The 23,549-nt window shown below is 34.3% G+C and overlaps 1 protein-coding gene across 1 annotated transcript in view; it reads left to right on the top strand.

Annotated features, from left to right (window-relative positions):
• Window positions 1-23,549, top strand: part of LOC142357384 (EF-hand calcium-binding domain-containing protein 6-like) — a gene marked incomplete at its 5' end in the record, with an annotated part of 73,094 nt that overhangs the window by 11,118 nt on the left and 38,427 nt on the right. The window contains 9 exons of the mRNA XM_075409034.1: window positions 3,727-3,996; window positions 5,795-5,913; window positions 6,333-6,476; window positions 6,556-6,652; window positions 16,118-16,236; window positions 16,536-16,553; window positions 20,142-20,369; window positions 20,953-21,108; window positions 21,694-21,807. Of these exons, the coding sequence (XP_075265149.1) occupies window positions 3,727-3,996; window positions 5,795-5,913; window positions 6,333-6,476; window positions 6,556-6,652; window positions 16,118-16,236; window positions 16,536-16,553; window positions 20,142-20,369; window positions 20,953-21,108; window positions 21,694-21,807 (1,265 nt within the window). The remainder of the gene's footprint in view (window positions 1-3,726; window positions 3,997-5,794; window positions 5,914-6,332; window positions 6,477-6,555; window positions 6,653-16,117; window positions 16,237-16,535; window positions 16,554-20,141; window positions 20,370-20,952; window positions 21,109-21,693; window positions 21,808-23,549) is intronic.

Below are 23,549 nucleotides of genomic sequence, written 5' to 3'. Positions count from 1 at the left end.
AAATCAATTTTTATCAATGTTATCAAAGTTTAAACACAACTGTCCAGTAACTCAAGAAAAACCAGTATTCTGCTATACTATTCATATTCAAACTGTATATTGCGGCTGAGCTTAACAACTCAGAAATCAAATTGAATAGCGCTTCAAGGTCATTTCAAGCCTGAAAGCTAGAATAGTGCGACAAGCGAAATTTAATGCTACATTCTATCAAAGCCAAACGGATTTGGTCATTTCGTCAACATTTAGAATTAGCAACTATTATCAGTACACAATCGTCATTCATGAAGTAAAACTCAACCTCGAACTACCTCAACCACCAGCAAAACAATACTACGACTTAACAGTATTGCATCAGATTCTTTGCGATTGGATTGCGGATCAACCTGTTATTGATACAGAATATTCGAAAAAACTTCTACATGGTTAACAAACTTCCCATGACATCAAATTTACACTGAAAAAGTGACGTTATGGAAAAGTGTACACATTCTGTCGACATTATTATCTACAACCAATCAACAGTTGCATTTGACAAGTAAATCCTCGTGACCAGCAGCATAAAAGGAGCTTGAAAAACTATCAAAAGTCAGAAGAAATTTGCAATTTTTGGTATATTAAATTGACATACAGTGCGTATTGATGCACACTCTCTTGAGCGGTAATTTATTTGTTACTGTGTCTTGTTTCTGTAGATCAAATTAGTGATTGTACAGCTTAACATTACTCTGACTTATTGAAAATAGAATTGACATTGAAATTCTCAAATTTTCACATTGCGGAACAAAGTTCTAATAAGTAGAGTTACAGAGCAGATAAACTGTTCGTTCTTGTTTCATTCATTTACCAGTTGCCTATGCTTATTCCATTTTCTTGATCGGTAGATCTGAGAACTTGGTTGCAAAGTTATACAAGACTTTGTTTTTCGCCCATGTATTAAGATTGGGTATAAAAAATAAAAGGTAGCCCCACCAACGCAGTTTACCCAGCGTTGTTTATTTTTACATCAGATAGTAGGCCTACCTAATGTTCATAACCCTGTGAAATTTTATCACAATAGCATTTGTGGTTCAGGAGATGTCATTGAAAAACTTCTAATTTGAGACTATTTGGTTATTTGAAATTTTGGATTTTTGCTTAGTTGAAGCGAAGTTGTTTGTTATACAGCAAAGCTGAGCAATTAGTTATCAAGAGAAATTGAGAAGCGAGTAATGCAACGGCATTATGCAGTATTGCGGATAATACAGTTTACAAAAGTTAACTGCAAAAACACAATATCCGGACAGATTTGAAACCGCTGAAACCAACTGGGCGGTGTAAAGTTTTCCTTGACTTTGATAGGAGAGCAGCCGTTACATGTAACATACACGGATTTGAACAGACTGAAAAAAGATGATTCCCCGTCAAAATAGAGGCTCATAATGTGCAGAGGTACATAAAATTCCATGCCCAAATTTCAGTTGAAATTATAAAAGACGATGACTAAATGGAAAAATTTTTAGTTGAAAAATTTCTATACAAGAAAACTTACGGTTGCAGAAAACATATGGTTACAGATGGTTACGAAAAACAATTAAGGTTAAATTTTCTCTGGAATTCAAACTAGTTTTCAACTTGGAGTGAAGGTGAAGGATAAAATTTCAATTGAATCTGTTAATTACGATGTCTCATTGAAATAATTGGAAGCAGAAAATTTCTATAGAAGATAATTTCTTAAATTAAATTTATCTTGCAGACAAATTTGTTTTGACAAAAATTTCCAAAACTGTGGAAAAATGATAAAAAGGTAAAGTTTAACAGTAAACAATATATTTCGTCATCAACAATAATTAAAAACATTTGACGAAATGAAAAATTGGTATTCTAAATACAATTTTGTGCCATTTCCTCAATGAGGCAGAAGGGAGACTAAAAGCGTAAAGATGTCGTTTTCGTTATAGAAAATGCAAAATCGACATAAACGTTCAAAAAATTGAGCCAATATCTTTTCAATATGAGGACTGAAAATTTAAACATGTTTGTCACTTTGAAAAGCAATTCTAATTGCTGCTCAGTTATATAGTACAAATGTGAAAAAGTATTTGTTAATGATTTAAAACGACAAGAAGTTATAGTCTTTAAAAATACTAAATTTTATCAGCAAACTTAACGCGGAAAAATCGATTGTAAGTGCTAATAAGGATAAAAAACTTGTAATCCAATACTGATGAAACTTTAGGAACTAGAAAAACACAAAAAGCTTCTCTTTGTTCTTACGTTTGCAAGTTTTCCATTTTTGATCATGAAAACAGTTAGTTTTTTGTATATAAGAGATCAGAAAAAGTAAAATTTTAGAAATGTTAGAGCTCACATGTTCATTTCAGAAATGTTAGGGCTAACTTGTTCATTTCTAAAAAGTGCTTTCCTAAATCAATTAAACACCTTTTGGATTGTTGCCATTTAAAGTTGAACAAATATTTAACATACATCGGAGTTGTAAAGTTAACATCTCTCCTGTTTGTCGACGATAAGTGAAGTTGGAATGTTTTGAGAGTGGAAAAAAACAACTGATGAACTTGCAGATTATTTAAATTGCAATTCTCTTATTGGATTTTTCTCCAAAGAAATATAAACACAACGACTTTCCTAAAATAGTTAGAGCTAAGTTCTTTTGCAACAAATTATGCTGCTCAAATAAAGTGAAGGAAGCTTTGCAGCGCAGACAGGCAAAGTTTGATTAGAAATGGCCTGATATCAGATTGAGTTTTGGAGAAGATCTTGCAAAAATATCCAGAACTTACCAAATGTGCAGTGAAAACAACAGAAAATATTTCGAAATGCAATCAGAAAAAAACATAAAGTCAGAGAAAAGACTGAAAGTTTACGAAACGCTGAGAATACAACTATAGATATAGAATTTAAAGTCTAAAAATAAAAATATTGGCATTAGCCTATTTATTTTGTTAGTGAAAACCATATATCAGAAAAAACTACTGATTTTTGCTGCAAACGTTATCAAATTTTGTTATATTGGGTCACTTCATTGATCGAGGGTTGAACCCAATGATGTTTGATTGTGATCTTGCAAAAAATATAATTGAAAAGCAAAATGTTTTCTAAAAGGTTTCAAGAAACGTTAGTTATATCAGTTCAAAGTCATTTTTGCTAGTTAGCAAAACTGTTGAGTGGTTGATTTGGCATGGTCTTTTTTGTTCTATTGTGAGTTGATATGAAAACTTATCTCACAATTGATCTTCATATGAGAGGCAATTGGAGAAAAAATTGCATATTGTATAGAATTCAGTTAACTTTTAAAGAATCAATAGATTTTTAATCAAGATTACTCTACCGGAAAATAAAACTGCGCGTATTTCTTTTATTTGCTCAAAAAACGAAACCCAATATCATTGTTCTAAATGATTTTGAAATATTGTATCAAACGGTAGCAGGAGCTAAACGCAAGCGTAAAGCTAAAGGTTAGAAAAAAGTAAACAAATATAATGACAACAAGCCGATTCAATAACAATCACAATCTTTAAACCTCGATAACATTTAGAAGAAGAGAAGAAATTCAAAAATCCTCAACGCACTTGTTCAAATTATGCACAACCTTTCAAGCGTTTTTGAACTTTAGTTCTTCGCACAAAATAAAAAAGGTGGCTAAAATTTCCCGCGCATGCATAACGTACGTCAACAAAAGAAAAACCCGAAGGGAAAAACGCAAAGTTTATTGACCTGATTAATTTTCAGATTTTGAGAAGCAGTTTTGGAGTGGATCTCGATTCACACACATTTGAACAACTGTGCGCAGCTCTTCGATTCTCACCCTCTGGCATGACTTACGAAGACTTCTTGGCAGCTTTCCAAATCCACGGAAGCCATCAAGACTTGTCACAGACGAACCCGAAAAGAGACACAACTCAGTCTAACTACAAGAAGAAAGAAACTGCAGCTGAGGAAATGCAGGATGCGGAGAGTGTTGCTTCCCAGCTCAAAAGTAAAATCCTGAGCCATCACGAGGTGTGTAAATATTATGACAAAACTAAATTTAAAATGATCTTGGTTCCTAATTTAATGATGAGCTTTTCGTTTATTAAACTAACAAAGTTGATGCCTCTCCAGAGCTTTGGTTTGAAAGTAGTAAAACTTTACTCATGCTGGTGTCAGCTGACCAACTAAAGTTATAAAAAGTTGTCGTGTGAAACGCGTTCATGAAACGTCTTTATTTAAAGCAATAGCCTCGTTTTTTTTGTATATCCGAGAAATGAATTTTCTCTTCCGTTTCTCTTTCAATCTATGAAAAGAAGTAAACTCGAGTAATGCAGTTGTATGCAAAAAAACGTCATGTAACATATGAAAAGATTTTAGGACTTAGAACCTATGGGACCTTAGTGTGAGCTATTAAAAGAACTAAGCTGGACACATGAAAACAATCTGTCTAGACTTTAACAATGATCATCGACTGTGTTACTAAAGTCAAAGTTTGCTCCAGCTCCTTGACTTCATAGCTCTTTTCATAAAGTCGAGGGGTCGAATAGGGAGCCCACCATAACTCGGTTTTGAAAAAGTAGCGCGTAGAATGTTTGAGTCATCTAAATTTGTGCTTCTGAAAAAGGACTAAAATCACAGCTGATTATACACTGAGAATTAATTTCATGGATATCATCCCTGGGAATACCTCCAAAATCTCATTTTCTGGATATATGAAAAGACCATGCTCGATATATGAAATGGCTTTAGCCCAGATTTAATAATGATGATGCATTACACCGCAAAACGTACACAAAACCAAGCAAAAATGCTTGATTGTGTCGGTGGTGTTCTTGGCGGTCAATGTTTTAAGATTAGGGTTATCAGCGAGTTTGGAAAACTGTGACAGTACGGCAAATATAGTTTAAATTCGCAAAATTTAGAAATATCTGTCACAAACATTTGCCCACGATTTGTGTTTTTGAACCATCGTCGAGCGAAAACTGCTAACAAAGGGCCATTTCAGAGGATATCATATAAAGCCTAATTGAATTTTGAATGGACAAAAGTTTTTTATTTTACTAAGTGCGGATTAAAAAAGAAAATCACTGGTTTGATAGTATGCATAATATAGAAATCAACAAAATTTAGTTTCTGAACTATCTTTTAGACAATTATTAATAAAAACGAGAATGCTAGCTGTAGGTTAAATGAATGCAAAAAGACCGTAGAAAGCAGTGACAAAAATTAATGACAAAAGTGACGATGTATTTTCACATATGTCCACAATTTGATGAAATCGGGAAAAAAAAGCCAAATGTACGTTTTGCGGCGTAATTTATTATGCGGCACAATCGGTTATCTCAAGGAGTCTCAGTGACTTTAATTAGAGGTTCAGCCATAATGATTATTGCCAGAGATCCCCTGTTATGAGACTCATTCATGCGACAACACCCTCATGATGAGGACGAAGTTTTGAAGACCCGATTGTGAGGGTTTCTGCGAACAAACAAAAGGCAAAGACTCAAATGCGTGTCTACCATGGTGATTTGTGGGTACAAGCTTGATCGTAAAAAAATTTTCTGAGAATCGACTGAACTTAGAACTGATTTCAACCATGAGCTCCCCAACCAAGCATACCTTAAATTTATGATTTCTTTTGAAAAAAAAATGTTTTTATAGTCAAAATTCACCGCCTACTAGACTTTTAAATCTATTCATAAATTCAGGTCTAAATTAGGGCTTTCTTTTTGAAATGTTGGAACTATTTGTTTCTTCTAAATTGTGTTTTGGAACAGCAACGGCTACGGATTTACTTGATAATCTCGAAAGATTTTCACTATTCCAGAACCTGAGAGAAGCTTTCTACAAGGGCGATCATGGAAAGAAAGGTTACTGGGACCAGAATGACTTCCGAAAGCTGCTAGACAGACACATGTTCTTCGTTGACAGAGAAGAATTCTACAGGTAGAGTTTGGAATTAATTCCAGTGTGATACTTTGAATGCTAACTAAACGAGAAATTGTTCCAGGAAATTTTCATTAATTTCAACGCAATGGTTTTTATAAAATTTGAATGAACATAAATTCTACATCTAATGGGCGAACGTTCAACCCCAGTCGACTCCAAATTGTCATCTTTCACTATCTTGCTGGACAGCCATTCATTTTGTTAATATGCATATCATGTGAACATCCTCGATTTTGTCCAGTATATGAGAAAAGCGTTTTCGTCTTTATGTTAAGGATTCGGATTTTAACTCCCAAACAAAGTAAAGCATAAGGTGATAAAATACTGCCTTCGGCATCGCTTGTTGAAACTAGGCCCAAGCCCCCTAAGAAGTTCAGCCTTAATTGATCCATTTTTTGTTTACTATATTAATTTAGGCTGATGGGACTGATTGGTATGGGTGGAAGTGGATCTAAGATGGTGTACAGGGAGTTTGTGGAATTGTTCCACCAACAGCTAATAGTTCCAACATCAAACAGAACTTCAAATGAGGAATTCACACATAACTCACACAAAAACACGTTAGTTATTCAGCACAAATTAAAACAAATCTGCAATGAGAATGACGTCAGAGATCAGCAGTAATCTTGTCTGTTACAGCCTCATAATGCCCAAGAGCCCTGCCCAACTTGGAGCTGAACAGGTTTACGACATAATGAAACTGAAGGCAGCCAGCAGATACCCCGATCTAGCCAGGGTAATTATCAATTCATCATTATCATTTTATATGAGCCCTGTTGATCTTTTTAATAGCCGCAAAGCGATAGCTGGCTCTATTATTGACCTTCTCTAGGTTTTTTATAATTCAGAGAATTTTAATTGTATTGAGGGGCTGATTTTTTACAATCAAAAGAATTTGGATTGTATTGGTGCTCGAAGATCTATCTTTTTTTGTAAGATTTTTTCAATCCTTTTTCCATGAATTTGAGCTTTGGAAACGGGATAAACAGGTAAAGCTTGCTCAACATTAAGTTACAATAGAGGACCTCAGCTGGCTTTAGTAGTCCTTCACGTGCTAAGAGTAGTGCACCTGCTAGGGAGGCCTTAATTAAGGCGAGAAAATCATTTTCAGGAGTTTTTGAGCCGAAAATGGTACAATTTTTCTTGTTTTTTCATCATTTTTCAAATTTTTTTCTTTTGATCAGACTCAAATAGACGTTTTCCAAAGTTAATAAAGGCCTTCTGAGAGACTTTAACACTTTTTATGACCTTTTTGTGCGCAATATGTGCGCAAAATGTATACATAAACTAAGAGTTACTGACACTTTTAGGTCTTGCATTTGGGTTACTGAAGAGATTCTACATGGTTTTGGACATTAACATTTATAAATTTCTAACAACACGTTCAAAAAAACGCATTTTTTTTCGAAAGTATTTGTCAATTTTCTCGAGTTTTTCCATCTCCAGTGGCTAATAGACCCGTTTCAAGGCATGTGCGATTCAAACAATAAAATTTATCCTTCCAGGTAAAATAATCAAGAACTATATCAACAATTGTAATTTTGTTTACTTTTTATGATTATTTTAGTTTATCATTTTTGAGAATGTATCTTGTTTTGACTGGCATTGTTCAATTGATCCGCTGGTCAGATACCGTAGTTCTAAGTTTTCATTCAGCTCTTTTTAGACTGTAGTTCAGATGTATCCTGCCAAGACTTTTAAAGATCTGTTCAGCCATTTTCCTGATTTTTTACGTCAAATTGATGAGATTATATTAGCCACGTCAAAACAAGAAGTGGAGCCAAAAAGCAAATTAAGCAAGTGGTTCTGTTTTGTGAAAATTTTTTCTTTCATTTTAACGCAGAGTAATAAGGCGGCGTTTGTCCGAAAATTCACTTTATCGTTAGTAGTTTTTTTGGCATATATTTTTATTACTTTTTTTCTATTTCTTTATCTGATTTTTTCCAAATGGTTTTTCCTATGCATTCATTGTCACTTTTAGTTTTAGTTTTTGTTGAGTGAATGAAATTTTTTTTGAATGGTGTCAGGACTTGTCCTGCTATTCTTTTTTTTGTCATCAAGATTTTTGTTACAACCGTATAACCTCACAATCACTTCAAATCTCCTTTTTGTTCATATGTTAATGCAATCTGATCTAGATTGCGTACATGATGTCATTTTCAACCCGTAGTGGAGCGAATTTTCTGTTCATTCGGGTGAATAAGTTTTGGCCACATGTGACTTACCTAACATCAAAATTGACTTCCTCACCCTGAAATTGACTTTTCTTTACTCTAATTCAAAAAGATAAGTCCAAGTGAGTGCGTGTCACTCCAATTAAAGTTTATCAGAAGCGGAAAAAAGTTGAACAGAACGGTAATCAAAATATAACATCTTAGCAATTCAAAAAAAAATTTGTCTTTTGGTCTCTTTTTTATCATCGTTTGGAGACTGCAATTCTACGAATCTATTGCGGCTGTCTTCTGATAATCTGCCAGCTATGTTAACAAGAAGTTTTTGCCTGATCTAATTTTGTAACTGTCTCTTTGAGAAAATACAGTTTGGAGCGTGATTACTTATGTGGCCCAAATTAGTAGACCGATTAGGCCAAGTGAGTTCAAGTCACTCCGTTTGAAAGTTACTAGAAGAGGAAGAAAATTAAAGAGAATGGTTATCAAAATATAATTTCTCAGCATTTCAAAACAAATTTATTCTCTGTTTTGTTCTTATTTTTATCTTTTTGAGACTGCAGTTATACAAACCTATTGCGGCTAATATCTAACAATCTGCCAGCTACGATAAAAAAATTTTGCCTGATCTAATTTCGTTACTGTATGTTTTAATAAATACAATTGGAAACGTGATTTCTTATGTCGCCCAAATAAGTTGAATGATAAAACGCAAATGTGAGATATGCATATGTAATTTATAATTAATCGATTGTAAGGGTAAATCGCAAAAAAACAATAAGCATTTTTCATATCTCTTCACAGTTACAAAAAATTTCTGAGTTTGACGATAAGTAGATACTAATGTCTTAGTCCAAAAAAGCTCATTTAAGTGGGCGTTTGGTGACAAACTAAGTAAACTCAATCAAACAAAAAATCAATTCAGCATGGTTTACCAAGTGAGAGTGAAAACAAAAAACACATGGTCAAAATTAGTCTGGGAAAACTTCCTAAAATATTGATTACATATACAAGATCCTCAATACATAAGTTCTTAAGATTTTTTGATGAAAACAAACCTTACAATCCATATAATTAAAGGTTTACTGCCGATTTATTTCTTATGTCGTCATTTGTTGTCTTTTGGTTGCACTAAAAAGGTTTTTTCAGCTCTCTTCTGTTTTTTCATCAAGATGACATGATTTTTTTAGATATTAAACAATAGTGTTAAGAGTCTTCGCACTATAATTTTTTCTGATGAAACACCTTAGTAAAACTTAGATTTTTTTAAAACTTTGTAGCCGGTCGCTGATTCTACGGGACAGTTTTCAATTTTACCACTAGTGCTCCTCACTTTCTGCAGTCACTTGTTCGCAAACTACAAGCCTTGAAGTTGCCTCCTGTCATCTTCTCAGTTATTACATTAATCATTAGGCTGGACTAACTGCTATGTGTGTTACCAATGGAAAGAGAAAACAAAAAACCATCAGTCAAAATTAGTCTAGAGAATTTCCTATAATTTTGAACACTTATATAAGAAACTCAAATTTTGTTTCTTCAGACAAAATAATAGTTAGGAATTTTGGATGGAAACAAACCTTATATTTGCCTCCTGTCGCCTAATTTGCCTCCTGTCGCCTAATTTGCCTCCAGTCGCTTTCTCCGGTATTGCATTAACAGTTCGGCTCGACTAATTTTAATGTGTGTTGTCACGCCGCTTGTACTGGGTACACCGGTCGATGTTTCATCTATTTCACTGATACTCGACGGGAATTCCTGTCTCTCACACTGCTGATACGCAGACGGTACTTTGAACACCGAAACTCCCCGAAAGTGTTCCTCGTATTGGTGTTCTGCAAGATTGCTTTGATCTCAAAATCCCCGCCCTGCTGATTTCGTCATGACAACATTTGTGTTCCCTATTCGATCACGATGGGTGCATTTCCTTGTACATTGCTTGCGTTGCTTCTGCTCTGTCACCTGCAATACTGTACTCTTCCTCCTGACTGGCCAATCTCTTTATTGTCCAATCTTTCTACTGAATTCAGCTCAGCTCAGTCTTGGTTTCCAACTATTTTCGCCTCCGCTTTGTACCTGCTCTGCTCTTGCATCCACGCATTGCAATACTCAACGGAGATTCTCTCTTGATCTAGTGTAAACTTTGGTCTAACTCTGTTGCCCTGTCAGTCCACACCAATGGTTGTTCAATTGGCATTTTTACTGATACGAGATGAGAAAGATTAAAAGAAAAAGCAATGGAGAGAAAGAGGAGATGAGGGTAGAGCAAAAATTCAAATTTCGATATTCGTATTCTAGTTTCTACTCTAATGATACACACTAAAAAAAGTTCAGGTAAATTTACCTTAACGCAGTTAAGGTAAACCTTTGTTAAGGTAAAATTAAGCTAACAATTACCTTAACTTTACCTTAACTTGAGTTAAGGTAAAAAATTACCTGAACTGTGTTAAGGTAAAATTACCTTAACTTACCTTTAATTTTTTATATTTTTAATAAAATTATCAAACGAAATGTTGAAGTTTATTACAAGAGCTATACAATGATACTTAAATGAAGCAATTTGAGCTAATATTTGTTGACCTACACTACATCAAGCACCAAAAATACTTTCAGTGAGTGCTCAAAAAAAAACAAAAAAGCAGTAACGCACCAATTTTGCAAAAATTGGCATTTTTTATATTTCACCCGCCTTCTTTGTGTAAAAACTGCTCACAAACCGATGTCGAGTGGTACCGGTGCATTAAAAAATGTCCAAAACAGCTTTTTTTAAGAAAACATAAATACTCGATTATTCACTTTCAATTGATCCTAGAAGAGGTTCACCAAAACGCACCATTGGTATAGATTTACATATATGGCTGAAAAGTTTATTATAAGAACTTTACAATGATATTTATATGAAGCAATTTGTATATGAGCTAATATTTGTTGACCTACACTACATCAAACACCGAAAATCCTTTCAGAGAGTGCTCAAAAAAACAAAAAAGCAGTAACGCACCAATTTTGCAAAAATTGGCATTTTTATTTTTCACCCGCCTTCTTTGTGTAAAAACTGCTCGCAAACCAATGTCGAGTGGTACCGGTGCATTAAAACAGGTCCGAAACAGCTTTTTTTAAGAAAACATAAATACTCGATTATTCCCTTTCAATTGATCATAGAAGAAATTCACCAACCGCACCATTGGCATAGATTTACATATATGGCTGAAAAGATTATTATAAGAAGTTTACAATGATATTTATATGAAGCAATTTGAGCTAATATCTGTTGACCTACACTACATCAAACACCAAAAATACTTTCAGTGAGTGCTCAAAAAAACAAAAAAGCAGTAACGCACCAATTTTGCAAAAATTGGCATTTTTTATATTTCACCCGCCTTCTTTGTGTAAAAACTGCTCACAAACCGATGTCGAGTGGTACCGGTGCATTAAAAAATGTCCAAAACAGCTTTTTTTAAGAAAACATAAATACTCGATTATTCACTTTCAATTGATCCTAGAAGAGGTTCACCAAAACGCACCATTGGTATAGATTTACATATATGGCTGAAAAGTTTATTATAAGAACTTTACAATGATATTTATATGAAGCAATTTGTATATGAGCTAATATTTGTTGACCTACACTACATCAAACACCAAAAATACTTTCAGTGAGTGCTCAAAAAATTTAAAAAAACACTAACGCACCAATTTTGCAAAAATTGGTACTTTTATTTTTCACACGCCTTCGTTCATTAATAAACTGCTCACAAACCGATGTCGAGTGGTACCGGTGCATTAAAAAAGGTTTAATAAAAGGTCCAAAACAATCTATATATTAAACGCGTGAACACATAAGGTGGCATGTTTTAGAGGCATCACTGATCAGCATGTTTTAACAGTACTACCAACGAGCACGGTTAAGCGGTAGCCTAATTGGGGTTAATGACCGAAAAAGTGTGCTTTCAGGTCATTAACCGATTAATGTTTCCAAAAGGTCATTGACCGAAAAATGTTGCAAAAAGGTCATTGAACGAAAAGTGTTGCCAAAAGGTCATTGACCCAAAATGTTGCTAAGAGGTCTTGTCATCTACCGAAAATTGATTTGCGAAAAAGCGTGTGACCAGAATTTATGAAAAGACAATAATCAGTGTTGCGATAAACAAAAACAATAGTGTCGAAAAAATCGTTGACCGATTAGTTGTTCAATATAGGGTCTGTGACCAGAAACTTCTTCAAAAAACGGTCTGTGACCGAAAAGTTTTTGATACTGAAAATGTAAGTGATCGAAATTGTGTCAAGAGAAAGAGGGTTTTTTGACCAAAAAAACATTGTTTTTCGTAATTCATTCTCAAAGAATTATTATTGATGAAAAAGGTGTTGTTAAAAATTTGTAAAGGAAAAGTCACTCACGGAAAACGTCATGGTTTGCAATTTGGATGATGGAAATTTGTTTTATCTAAGTTTCACTGTGCGAAAATTTTTTAATACAGAATAATTCAGCGAACAAAGTTTAAAAGACACAAAAGGTGCCGATGCAAAATCCAAAGTTAGGTGCCAAAAAATATGAAAAAACTGACATACATCGTGTTATCATTAGCACATTCTATTCTCATCCTATTTATGAGAACCGGAATTCTTTGTCCCAGGATCTGTTTTGTCTTCTTTTGAGCTGTTGTATCTCTCCTTCTCTTCAGTTTCTTCCTCTATCTTTCTTTTTTTTGTTGTTCGATCTTCTATTTTTTCTGCGCTTCAAGCGGCCTCTTACTGTGATATTTTTGCCCCCAACTTTTTGCGTTTGCTTTTTGCGCCTGCTCACTATCTCGCTATTCTTGTACTTTCTCTCTCTCTCATGATTGCGGCTTCTTTTTTTTGCTGTCACATTTTCCTTCATTCTATCGCTTTCGGTTTTTCTTGCGTTCTTTCTCTCATTCACTTTCCTTCTCCCTCCTTTCTCTGTCCTGTTTTTTTCTGGTGTTTTTAATAACTTCTTTTCTTTTTATTTGTCTGTTTTTTATTCAATTTTTTGTGTCCTATTGTTTTTCTTACGGTGAGTTCCTGATGTTCTTATGGTTTTTGTTGCATTGTATTCTTTCTGTTCTTTCTTCTTTCGTCAATTTCAATTTTTCGTTCTCTTTTTCTCGTTAATTCTTTTTTGGCTCCCGTTGGCTTTCTCCAAGACTCTTGTTTTTTTTCGGATTTCACTGATTTCAACCTTCTTTTGTTCTGTCTTTTTGTTTTTTTTTCGTATTTTTAAACCTATTTGCTCTCCACTCATTATATATTTCTGCTGCTATTGATCTCTCCTTTTCTCTCCTTCTTTATACCTCACTATTTGTTTTGATTTTTAATACTCTGTGAGAACGTCTATTACTCCTAACTCGCATAACACTATACATATATGGCTGTCTTCATTTTTGTTAGTGTATGCAAAGTAGTTTTGCAAAAAAATTCATTGAAATTTTTGCATGTACACCAGTTATCACGAATAAGTTTTCAATGAAATATCAATAGTTAAAGTTTCAAGATCAGATGCATTCAGATGGCCTCTACCGACCTGCTAGTTTTTTTTAAGAAAACATAACTACTCGATTTTTCACTTTCAATTGATCATAGAAGAGGTTCACCAAAACGCACCATTGGTATAGATTTACATATATGGCTGAAAAGTTTATTATAAGAAGTTTACAATGATATTTATATGAAGCAATTTGAGCTAATATCTGTTGACCTACACTACATCAAACACCAAAAATACTTTCAGTGAGTGCTCAAAAAAACAAAAAAGCAGTAACGCACCAATTTTGCAAAAATTGGCACTTTTATTTTTCACATGCCTTCGTTCATGTATAAACTGCTCACGAACCGATGTCGAGTGGTACCGGTGCATTAAAAAAGGTTTAATAAAAGGTCCAAAACAAATTTTTTTAAAGAAAACATAACTACTCGATTTTTCACTTTCCATTGATCCTTGAAGAGGTTCACCAAAACGCACCACTGGTATAGGTTAAAATATAAGGCTGAAACGTTTGTTATCAGAGCTTTAAAATAAGCTGTATGTGAAGGACTTTGAGCTATTGTTTGTTTCTATTCAAGTAGAACAAAAATGAATGATTTTTCACTAAATTATGACTAAAGGCAATTATAGGCTGTAATGCAGTACTTTTGCACAAATTGGTAATTTCATTGCTTGCTTGTCTTTGCTTGCACCCAAATTGATATATTCTTCACCCAACTTTTCAGTTAGTTTACATCTGTTACCCGATCCTTCAACCAATCATGTCAAAGTATTGCAGCCTCTACACTTTATTCGCCCACAAAAATTATCCTGAGTGTTAAGGGTTTTCATCAAAATTGTTTAAATTATCTTTTAATTTGACGAAAGATTTCAGAAATTTTTTAATTCATTTTCTATTGCAAAAAATTATTTACCACAAGTACTTTTAGAGTGCAGGACAACTGTGCATATTGTGCATTTTGCATTCACTTCAAAAAAAAACCAGTTAGCTTCCCAGTTTAAGTCACACTTTGATTCACTGTTGAATTCGCTGTTTGAATTTCTGCTTTGAACTCTAATTGGATCAAGTTAAACTATAAACGATTACGACATAGAAATATAATGGACTAAGCTGTGATCACAAAAAAATAGTCCATTCTGGCCGAATCGCCCCTATTCCCACACAGTCTGTGGAGATCGTGTCATCAGTAACAGGCTTCAGGGAGCCATTAAACACCCCAACTCCACCTGCTAAAGTAACACCTTGGAATCCGCAGCAAAAAAGTTACGTAGGTCAATCCGGGGTTGCCCAACCGCAGGGGTTGAGGAGTGGCAAAGTCATCGAGATGCCATGTGATACGCCACTCGGCCGCACACCAATGATAGTGTTCCACCGAGTCACTTAATTATAGACCAATCAAAATTTTTGATCAATTAGAATAAAATTGTCGGCTAAATTTATCATTTTCTCCTTGTTGTCTAAATGACCTATTGGCCAATAATCATAGCACCAGATGTACTGAAGTGTGCTACACTCAGTAAAACTATTTGATAATCTTAGTGCTATTTTGAGAATTTACGTTATAGTGCGTGAAGCACAAACTTGAATTGGACAAAATCCATTTTAACGTGTGAACAAATTACTAAGTAGTTTTGAATAAGCTACTATTTTAAGATCACTAACTAAAACTGAGAATACTATGACGTGATATTATCACGCCACACAGATAACACCAAGTTAACCTTGGTAACTCTGTCGACACTGTTATCTCTATCCAATAGGATACTAGATAACCACGTGTCCGCAAGTATAAAAGGAGCTAGCACGCTCAACCACCAGCACTTTTTGGTCCCTGATAACTTCTGATTTAAAATCATACTCCCGTATTGCTCCCTTGCTCAATCTCAGCTTACTTGAGATATTTTTCTAACTTAGAATATTTTGTGACTTGTTCTTAACTAAGAACTCTCTAAGTCATAAAATATTAACTTAGCACAAATTTGGAAATCAGGTAAGTTCAACTTAACTACTCTAAGTTATAATTTAACATCTCTTAAATTCTATCTAAGTTACAAGTTAACTTAGAATATTTCAACCTGTGCTAACTTGTACTATCTCAGTCTTAATAACTTTAACTATCCTATCCCTTCATGCTCGGTTCATATTTGATGCTGTTTAACATAAGTTATTAGTTCATATTTGCATTTAACTTTCTTTAATACTTAACTATATACCAAGAGTAGAACTAGGGGTTGAACTCTCAAGTTATACATGTGGTCCCGCGATTAACCCCGTCGTTTAAGTATCTAATGTACGGACCAGCAGTATACAGATCTCATTTTGGACATAACAATCATGCAAATTTTGAATCAGTCAGTATGAAATTTTTGACAAAAATAGTCGTACTGAAAATAACTCCATTTCTTCAATCAACCAGCCTATTTATTAGAACAATATGCAAGATCTTAAGACTATATTTTTCATCTTAAGAATGTTTTAAGATTTTACAGGCTTAACTTCTGTTTTAAGCTCCGGTATGGAACTGTTTAGGCATTCCGTATGATGGAGAAAGATGCACAAGGAAGGATTACAAAGAGTGAGTTCAGAAGACTTCTTTGGAAGTTCAATTTGCCCATTGGCAGTGACGAATATGACAGACTATGGCTTATGTGAGTAATTAATTCACCCCCTCCCCCCCCCGCCTCACCTAACATTACATTAGATTTCGTGACCCTGTATTAAATTTGGATAGCTTTACACAGCTCTCACAACAATTAACTGCAATTAAATGAGTAACAATAATGCCTTGCATTCCATTGTGCTAGGAACAGCACTTAAATGCGCAAAAATTTTTAATAGGACAGTGAAGATTGTCAAGATCATTAAGATTATCAAAAGTTTTGATGTCTCGAAATGAATCAAAATTATTTTAACTATCAACTTTTTCACCATCACTTGTATTCTGCAGAGGACGCACTTATGAGCCGTAAGTTGTATAATCAGTTTATTTCATATATAATCAATCATCGCCAGCACTGTCGCATGTCTGTATTGCATAAAATTAGCGTATAGTCTCATGTTTCAGTTGCATAATTCTTTGTTTTCAACGATGATGTCGTAGAAAAATTGAAAGTTCAAATAAAAAAACGCCAATTGCATGATCAAAAGGAAAAATTTTCATTCCCACAATTTTGGTTTTCCCACAAAAATTTTCATTCCCACAATTTTTCATTCCCACAAAAATTTTCATTCCCACAATTTTGGAAGTTTTCCTGCAAATAATTTATTTTGTTTTCAAAATCGAACACCGCCGCAAAAAAGGCAACGTGAGCAAGCTGGTTGAAATCTATTGACGAAGGTTTTCGGTATAACTATGTGGTAGCACCCTAATTTTTAAGATGTTGCTGTGAATTGAACACCCAACTCATTTCAACTTTAGAAAAGATGCTCGTGTTTATGCCATTGGTTTGGTTGTCGTTACTACAAAAACTCATTCGTACCTCATTAGACTAACTTTTTGATTACGAAAATAGATTTGGTTATACACGGATTTTGTAGCAACGTAAAAGATCGTGGCTGCCCGCTTGGACCACAGGGTGTTTAGTCGACATCCAAAAATCAGAAATTTAACCGCAAAAATCCAAAAATTGGTTGTACCCTACCTGAAAAGTATCCGTGTTTGCAATCTCTAGCAAATTTTGACATCACTGTCAAGGAGTAACAATCAGAAGGGTTTGATGATTCTTCTGGTTTTGAATTTCCTCTCACGTTGGCAATTCTTTTGATCAAAAAACAACCTATTGCGGCTGAGCTTAACAACTCAGAAATCAAATTGAATAGCGCTTCAAGGTCAATTCAAGCCTTAAAGCCAGAATAGTGTGACAAGCGAAAATTAATGCTAGAATCTATCGAAGCCAAACGGATTTGGTCATTTTGTTCAGCATTTATATTTAGCAACTATTATTAGTACACAATCGTCATTCATGAAGTAAAACTCAAACTCGAACTACCTCAACCACCAGCAAAACAATACTATGACTTAACAGTATTGCATCAGATTCTTTGCGATTGGATTGCGAATCAACCTGTTATTGATACAGAATATTCGACAAAACTTCTATATGGTTAACAAATTTCCCATGACATCAAATTTACACTGAAAAAGTGACGTTATGGAAAAGTGTTCACATTCTGTCGACATCATTATCTACAACCAATCAACAGTTGAATTTGACATGTAAATCCACGTGACTAGCAGCATAAAAGGAGCTTGAAAAACTACTAAAAAGCAGTTGAAATTTGCAATTTTGGTTATATTAAACTGACATACAGTGCGTATTGAAGCACACTTTCTTGAGCGGTAAATTACTTGTTATCGTGTCTTGTTTCTGTAGATCATATTAGTGATTGTACAGTTTTAACTTTACTTTGACTTGTGAAAAGAGAATTAACTTTGATATTCTCAAAACTTTCTTTCTGAGGAACGAAGTTCCTAGGTAAGAGAAACTTTGTGCAAAGCATAAAATCAGTTTCTCTTACTGGCTTTAACGAAGCCTACTCTAGTTCAACATTGGTGTTATTGAAACCAATAGAGAGACTTGCTAAAACTGAAGTTAGAAAAATATTGTTATTTTCAGATTTGCAAAGGGTAAAAGGCCCTGTTTTAAAACTGCTAACCGTAGCAGGTTGAAACTTTGCAGCATCGTAGCCAAGTTATAAGGCTACAACTTTTCGAAGCGGCATTTCCAAAATTCGGCTTATAACTTGAGTTATTAACCAAGAACTCAACAAAAATTTGATTGTTTCTATTTGAATTATTTTGTTATTCTGAGAGAAACAAGTTTGTCATGCAGCAAAGCTGAGCAATCAGTTATCAAGAGTAATAGAGCAACAAGTAATGCAACGGTTATCTACAGTATAGCGGATAATACAGTTCACAAAAGTTAACTGCAAAAACACAATATCCGGACCGATTCGAAACCGCTGAAACGAACGGGGCGGTGTAAAGTTTTCCTTGACTTTGATAGGAGAGCAGCCGTTACACAAACAAAAGGGGAAGTGCAAAAAGGGGTCTATTTTTGGATACAAACAGTTTTAAAGTAAATAAAACCCTTAGCTATCAATTGAAATCTTTGATTAAATTCTTGCGCACCTCCATGAAAAGCTATTGAGACCTGCCATTATCAAGTATATGCCATATGACTGCAAAAAACGACAAACACATGCAGAAAAATTATTATATAATCAAATTCTGCAAGAAAAGTGCGCCGAAGCCGCTGACACCATGATTATTTTGCAATTATTATGAAATTTTATCAAATGATTTTTCTTTAAACTCCCGTGGGGCCTGTCATTAGTTTGATAACGTGATAATATGAAGAAGCAAGAACTTCAAAAAAGGGTAAATACACGAACTCACCATAACTTTTTTCAAATAAAACTTGTATCGCAATAAAGATTTTAATTTCAATGTTTGAGAGAAATAAAACAAATAAAAGTGGCAAAACTCAAAAACCCACAGATTTTCTCCAAAAGATTTCAAAATTTATAACAAGCATAAGCTGTGGCTTGGAAACCTCAGATAAGTTATTTTGTGACACCTGAGAAAGATTATTGCGCATGTCGTTGGTTGGATTAACTCATGTTACTAAAAAAAATAACATCTAATACATGCAGAGCTCAAAATTTCACAAAAAAGTTTTACGAAACCACACCGTTGAAGTCATTAAAACTGTAATTTTTAATTAAAGAATGAAAATTTTCTTCTTGAGTTTTGTTTTGGATATCAAAGGGTCCAAAATTTGAAAATTGTATGTGGAAAAAACCAGAAAATATGAACCACATATAGAGGCCAGTATCAAAACTCATAATGTAAACTCGTATTTTCAATTTTAAATTCTCTCTGCGCCGACGATACCTGCGCAGAAAGTAATGTGACAATATGACAGGACAAAAATAAAGGACTACAGATGGGCAGAAACCCACAAATCACAATATTTTGAAAAAGAAACTTGTAGATTAAAGGCCGCTGAAGCGTTAGTTCAAACATAAACCCGCTGTCAATACTATTTTTTAAAATAAAATAAGATGAGATCTCTCTTTACTGAAACTAATCTACAAGTTGACAGAAATCAGATCAAAAGTGGCACACGTTCAAAAAATTACTTATTTTTTTTAAACAAACATTCTGAAATACATAAGAGACATTATGTAAACACTGCGAGCATTACAACACTTAATGAAGTCAATTGGATCTGCAATTAATGAGATTAAGTCATGTGACCGCGAGAAAAGTTGATAAATGCATGCAAATCAAAACGAACTCAAATAAATACTTTGGGCAATTGTTTACAGTTGTCCAAACTATAGTAACAGTGTAGTCCAGTTATGACAGAATATAATTACAACCAAAAAATAAAAATTTTACGCATCACAATTCAGAACTATAGGAAAATTAATTGTAATCCATTTCTGAATTAAAATGCCACAATTTGTTATTGCTACCACCATATTCTGAGTCACATTTTATTGAGAAAAATTCTAAATTCAAGTATGGTAATTGCCCAATTTGCAGGTACTCGCCCGATGGTTCTGACAGCGTATCCTTCGAGAGATTTGCCCAGTTGATGGGACTTGTGTTTGGGGGTAAGGACACAGAGGGGTTCAGCTCTGACGTCATCAGGGGGAATCAAGATAATGTGGATGCACATGTTGACAATCAGAGGATGAAGCAAATGGACATAACTGAGAAACAAATTAACGCGGCAGCTGTCAACGCAGAGCGAATCGAACAGCAACTAAGGTCGCTATCTAAATTACTTTGTTCAGGGACAAGTCTGCGTTTCATACTTTGATGATGATTTTGATGCCCTTTGACTTTTAACGTTTTTGATTTTGGCGGTATTTGTAACAAAATACTTTTTCAACCTAGCAATTCATTATAATCTGTAACCTTTTGTCATGGTATAAAACGCTTCTTGAGCAATCCGATAAAACCTCGAACCTTTGTTCATTTTGCTCGTGCCCTCGTTTTAAACGTAAATATTGTCTTTGGCTTCACTACTGTATAGGTTACGTGTCCTCTGATAAAGTTACTTAGAAAATTTGATTAATCGAGAACCGCGTGCTGGTTTCAGGTGCAAGCCACCAGAATTTGGAACCGATTTTGGCAGAGTCACATAAGCTCGTATCCTTGCTTGAACGCGCATTTTGCAAGTTTTAAAACGCCGGCAGTTTTAAAATCTGGCACTACATAGAAAAATCTTACATAATAGAATCTGCCGCTGCAGAGATCTTGCATTGTAAATTGCACATGAGTGCTTCAAGTGATATTTTCAGGAAAAATTGTCCAGACAAACACACTTTTAAAAAAATATTTGTTTCAGACATAGTTTCACGGAGAACTTTTCCACATTCTTCCGAGCATTCAGAAGTGCTGACGTCACTCATGATGGTTACATCAGCACTGACCAGTTATACAACATCTTGTTGCGTCATAATTACGTCATGGACCTAGACACTTTCTACCACGTGCTCCGACGGTAAGCGATCATGTGTTCAAAGTGAAATCAAACGTGTCTGAAATTGGAGCCTCCTTCCCCTTCTGTGAAGATGAATTTACGGGTCTATTCTGTGCCCAAGTGCCCCAGTTCATGAGCCCATTTACAATTTATGTGTTGTTTTATAGCACTTTACAATCTAAAAACAGCACGTGAAAAATTTTATGACCACTAGCAAGTTTAACCATTTTTTAGACCTTGAAACATTGAAAAAACCCAATAAAGATTTAGAGGTGGAGATTTTTAACATTAAATACACTATAAAAATGTCCATCTTCGTAAATAAAGTTGAGCAAAGGTCTTTTTACGGTCTTGCAGCCAATTTGAATCGAACGTGTTCTTCATACCATATTTGGTCCTAGCATGCTTTTTTCATACTTTGCCTTTTCATACTTTATTTGGGACTTACATACCTTTTGACAAAAAAGAACACTGAATTCCGAGTTAAAGTACTAATTAATCAGTTGAAACAATAACTTGGCAGTGTGAATTATTTGGACCCAGTATGGTCTTTTCTTAGAGAACCAATTACCTAAATGCAAGTCATATAATGTATAATTGGTTCAGGTTGGGTCTTCCGCTGGATACAAGAAGGATCAGCTACGAGAGGTTCCTCAAGTCCATAGACACTGAGAAACACAGTCAATTTGTGCCCAAGAGTGAAGAGGAACTACGACAAGAGTTAGTTTCTGAGTTTGAAATCTATTTGAAAGCAAATTGAAACTATTTCTCCATATGAACTATATTTATATTCTCATCAAACTGTGAACAAACTAATCCGTGTTTTTCTCCCATAATGCTCTGTTTAGTTCAAGTAGTAGTGGGTGCCAACTTTTACTATTGTTGTAATAATTTAATTATGTAATAATTGTTTAAAAAGTTTTTAAAAAATCAATTGCAACTATCAGAATAAAAATTACAGGTGTTCATATTCTGCATTGGTGGAACAGTTTTGACAGTTCCAAGTAGTTTAAATGATTTATGTAGCCATGTAAATTAGTTTTATTTAAAATTATCATGAATCACGTGATATGAAGCGGAAATCACGCCCTGTTTCAGCAAATTGATAAGAACTGATGCGAATTTAGCCATTTGATATTTGGACTATCGACTTAAATACCTCTAAACTCATACTCTTTTCTCGGAGGGCCAATGGTAGAGAGTTCCACCTCAATGATAGGTATGATGAGGGAATGATTTAGATGATGAAACAGACGAAATATTCCGCTCATAAACTATTTTGTTGGTACGCGGGTTCAAACTATAAAAAGGTGATGTTGGTGTACTGAAAGAAGTACGTTATTGATTTGAACTATATCGGTTGTCTAATGCCGATTATATACTCATGTTTTCTTAAATTTGTTCTCGGCTTTATACTATAGCTATAAAACGCACTTTTTGGAGCCCTATTCATCTTTTTCTCAAAATAAAGAACTGAGGGCAAGTTGATTTGAATGAGACATGAAGCAGAGTACGCCATCCGACTACTAACGAGTGCGTGAAGAAGTATGAGAAATCCTGTGACCGGAAATCTATGGTGCAGAGTAACAATGGTTTTATTACTAACAGCCATATTCTTCATTTCTTTTTTTCAATTGTAATTGAAAAGCAAGGTGACTATCTACGCTTGTATCACCTAAATGCTTGTATTTGTTTGATCGCTTAACTATGGCAGATCCTACACTTAATGTCTCGATATCTTTGACCCTGTTATCATTTTTGCACGAGAAGGTGTTTAATTCTTAAAATAAGCAATGATGAGGCTTTCTGATGATGTTAATCTATTTCAAATTGATGAAATATTTCGTTCTTGGTTGGGGTTAAATCGGTTTTCGGCAACGCATTAGCGATTTTTAGAAGCATTGAAGTAATTGATGGGTCGGTGAAACTTCATAGAAAATCTAATACTATCAATGAACCATATGAAAGTCAGAATGAAAGTTCATAAAAGTCAGAAATGGATTCATTTATGGCAGCTCTATAGAAATCCAAAAGTTCATAGCTGTATCACTTTATCAGTGCAATTTCTTTGAAATGTTTTCTTTTGGCCTTAAAATTTTTGTTAACTTTTGCAAATAACGAATTTCATTTTTTTGCTTACACATAGTAGTATAATATTGTATGTCATGCTGTTGTAGTGGAAAAATGACCGGCTGGCTTAAATGTCTGGCACTAGAATTACAAGATTTTGGGTTGATTTGTCAGTAAGATGGAGAAGAAACAGTGGGAGCACAGGAAAACATAATTTTTGATTCAAAGAAAATCATGGAAAAATTAGGAAAATTATAAAATGATACAGTACTAATCTACGAAATTTCTCTGAAAGTTCTATCCATACTGCATCCATGGATGGGCCTCTATGAATCTACCATTTTTTGTATTCGTGTGAACAGGCTGTAATTGTTTTGTAAAACAATGGTTGG

This window comes from Convolutriloba macropyga, unplaced genomic scaffold, assembly GCF_964194025.1.
Source record: "Convolutriloba macropyga unplaced genomic scaffold, txConMacr16.3 SCAFFOLD_843, whole genome shotgun sequence".
NCBI classification, from domain to species: Eukaryota; Metazoa; Xenacoelomorpha; order Acoela; family Convolutidae; genus Convolutriloba; species Convolutriloba macropyga.
This window is presented reverse-complemented; position numbering and strand designations above follow the sequence as displayed.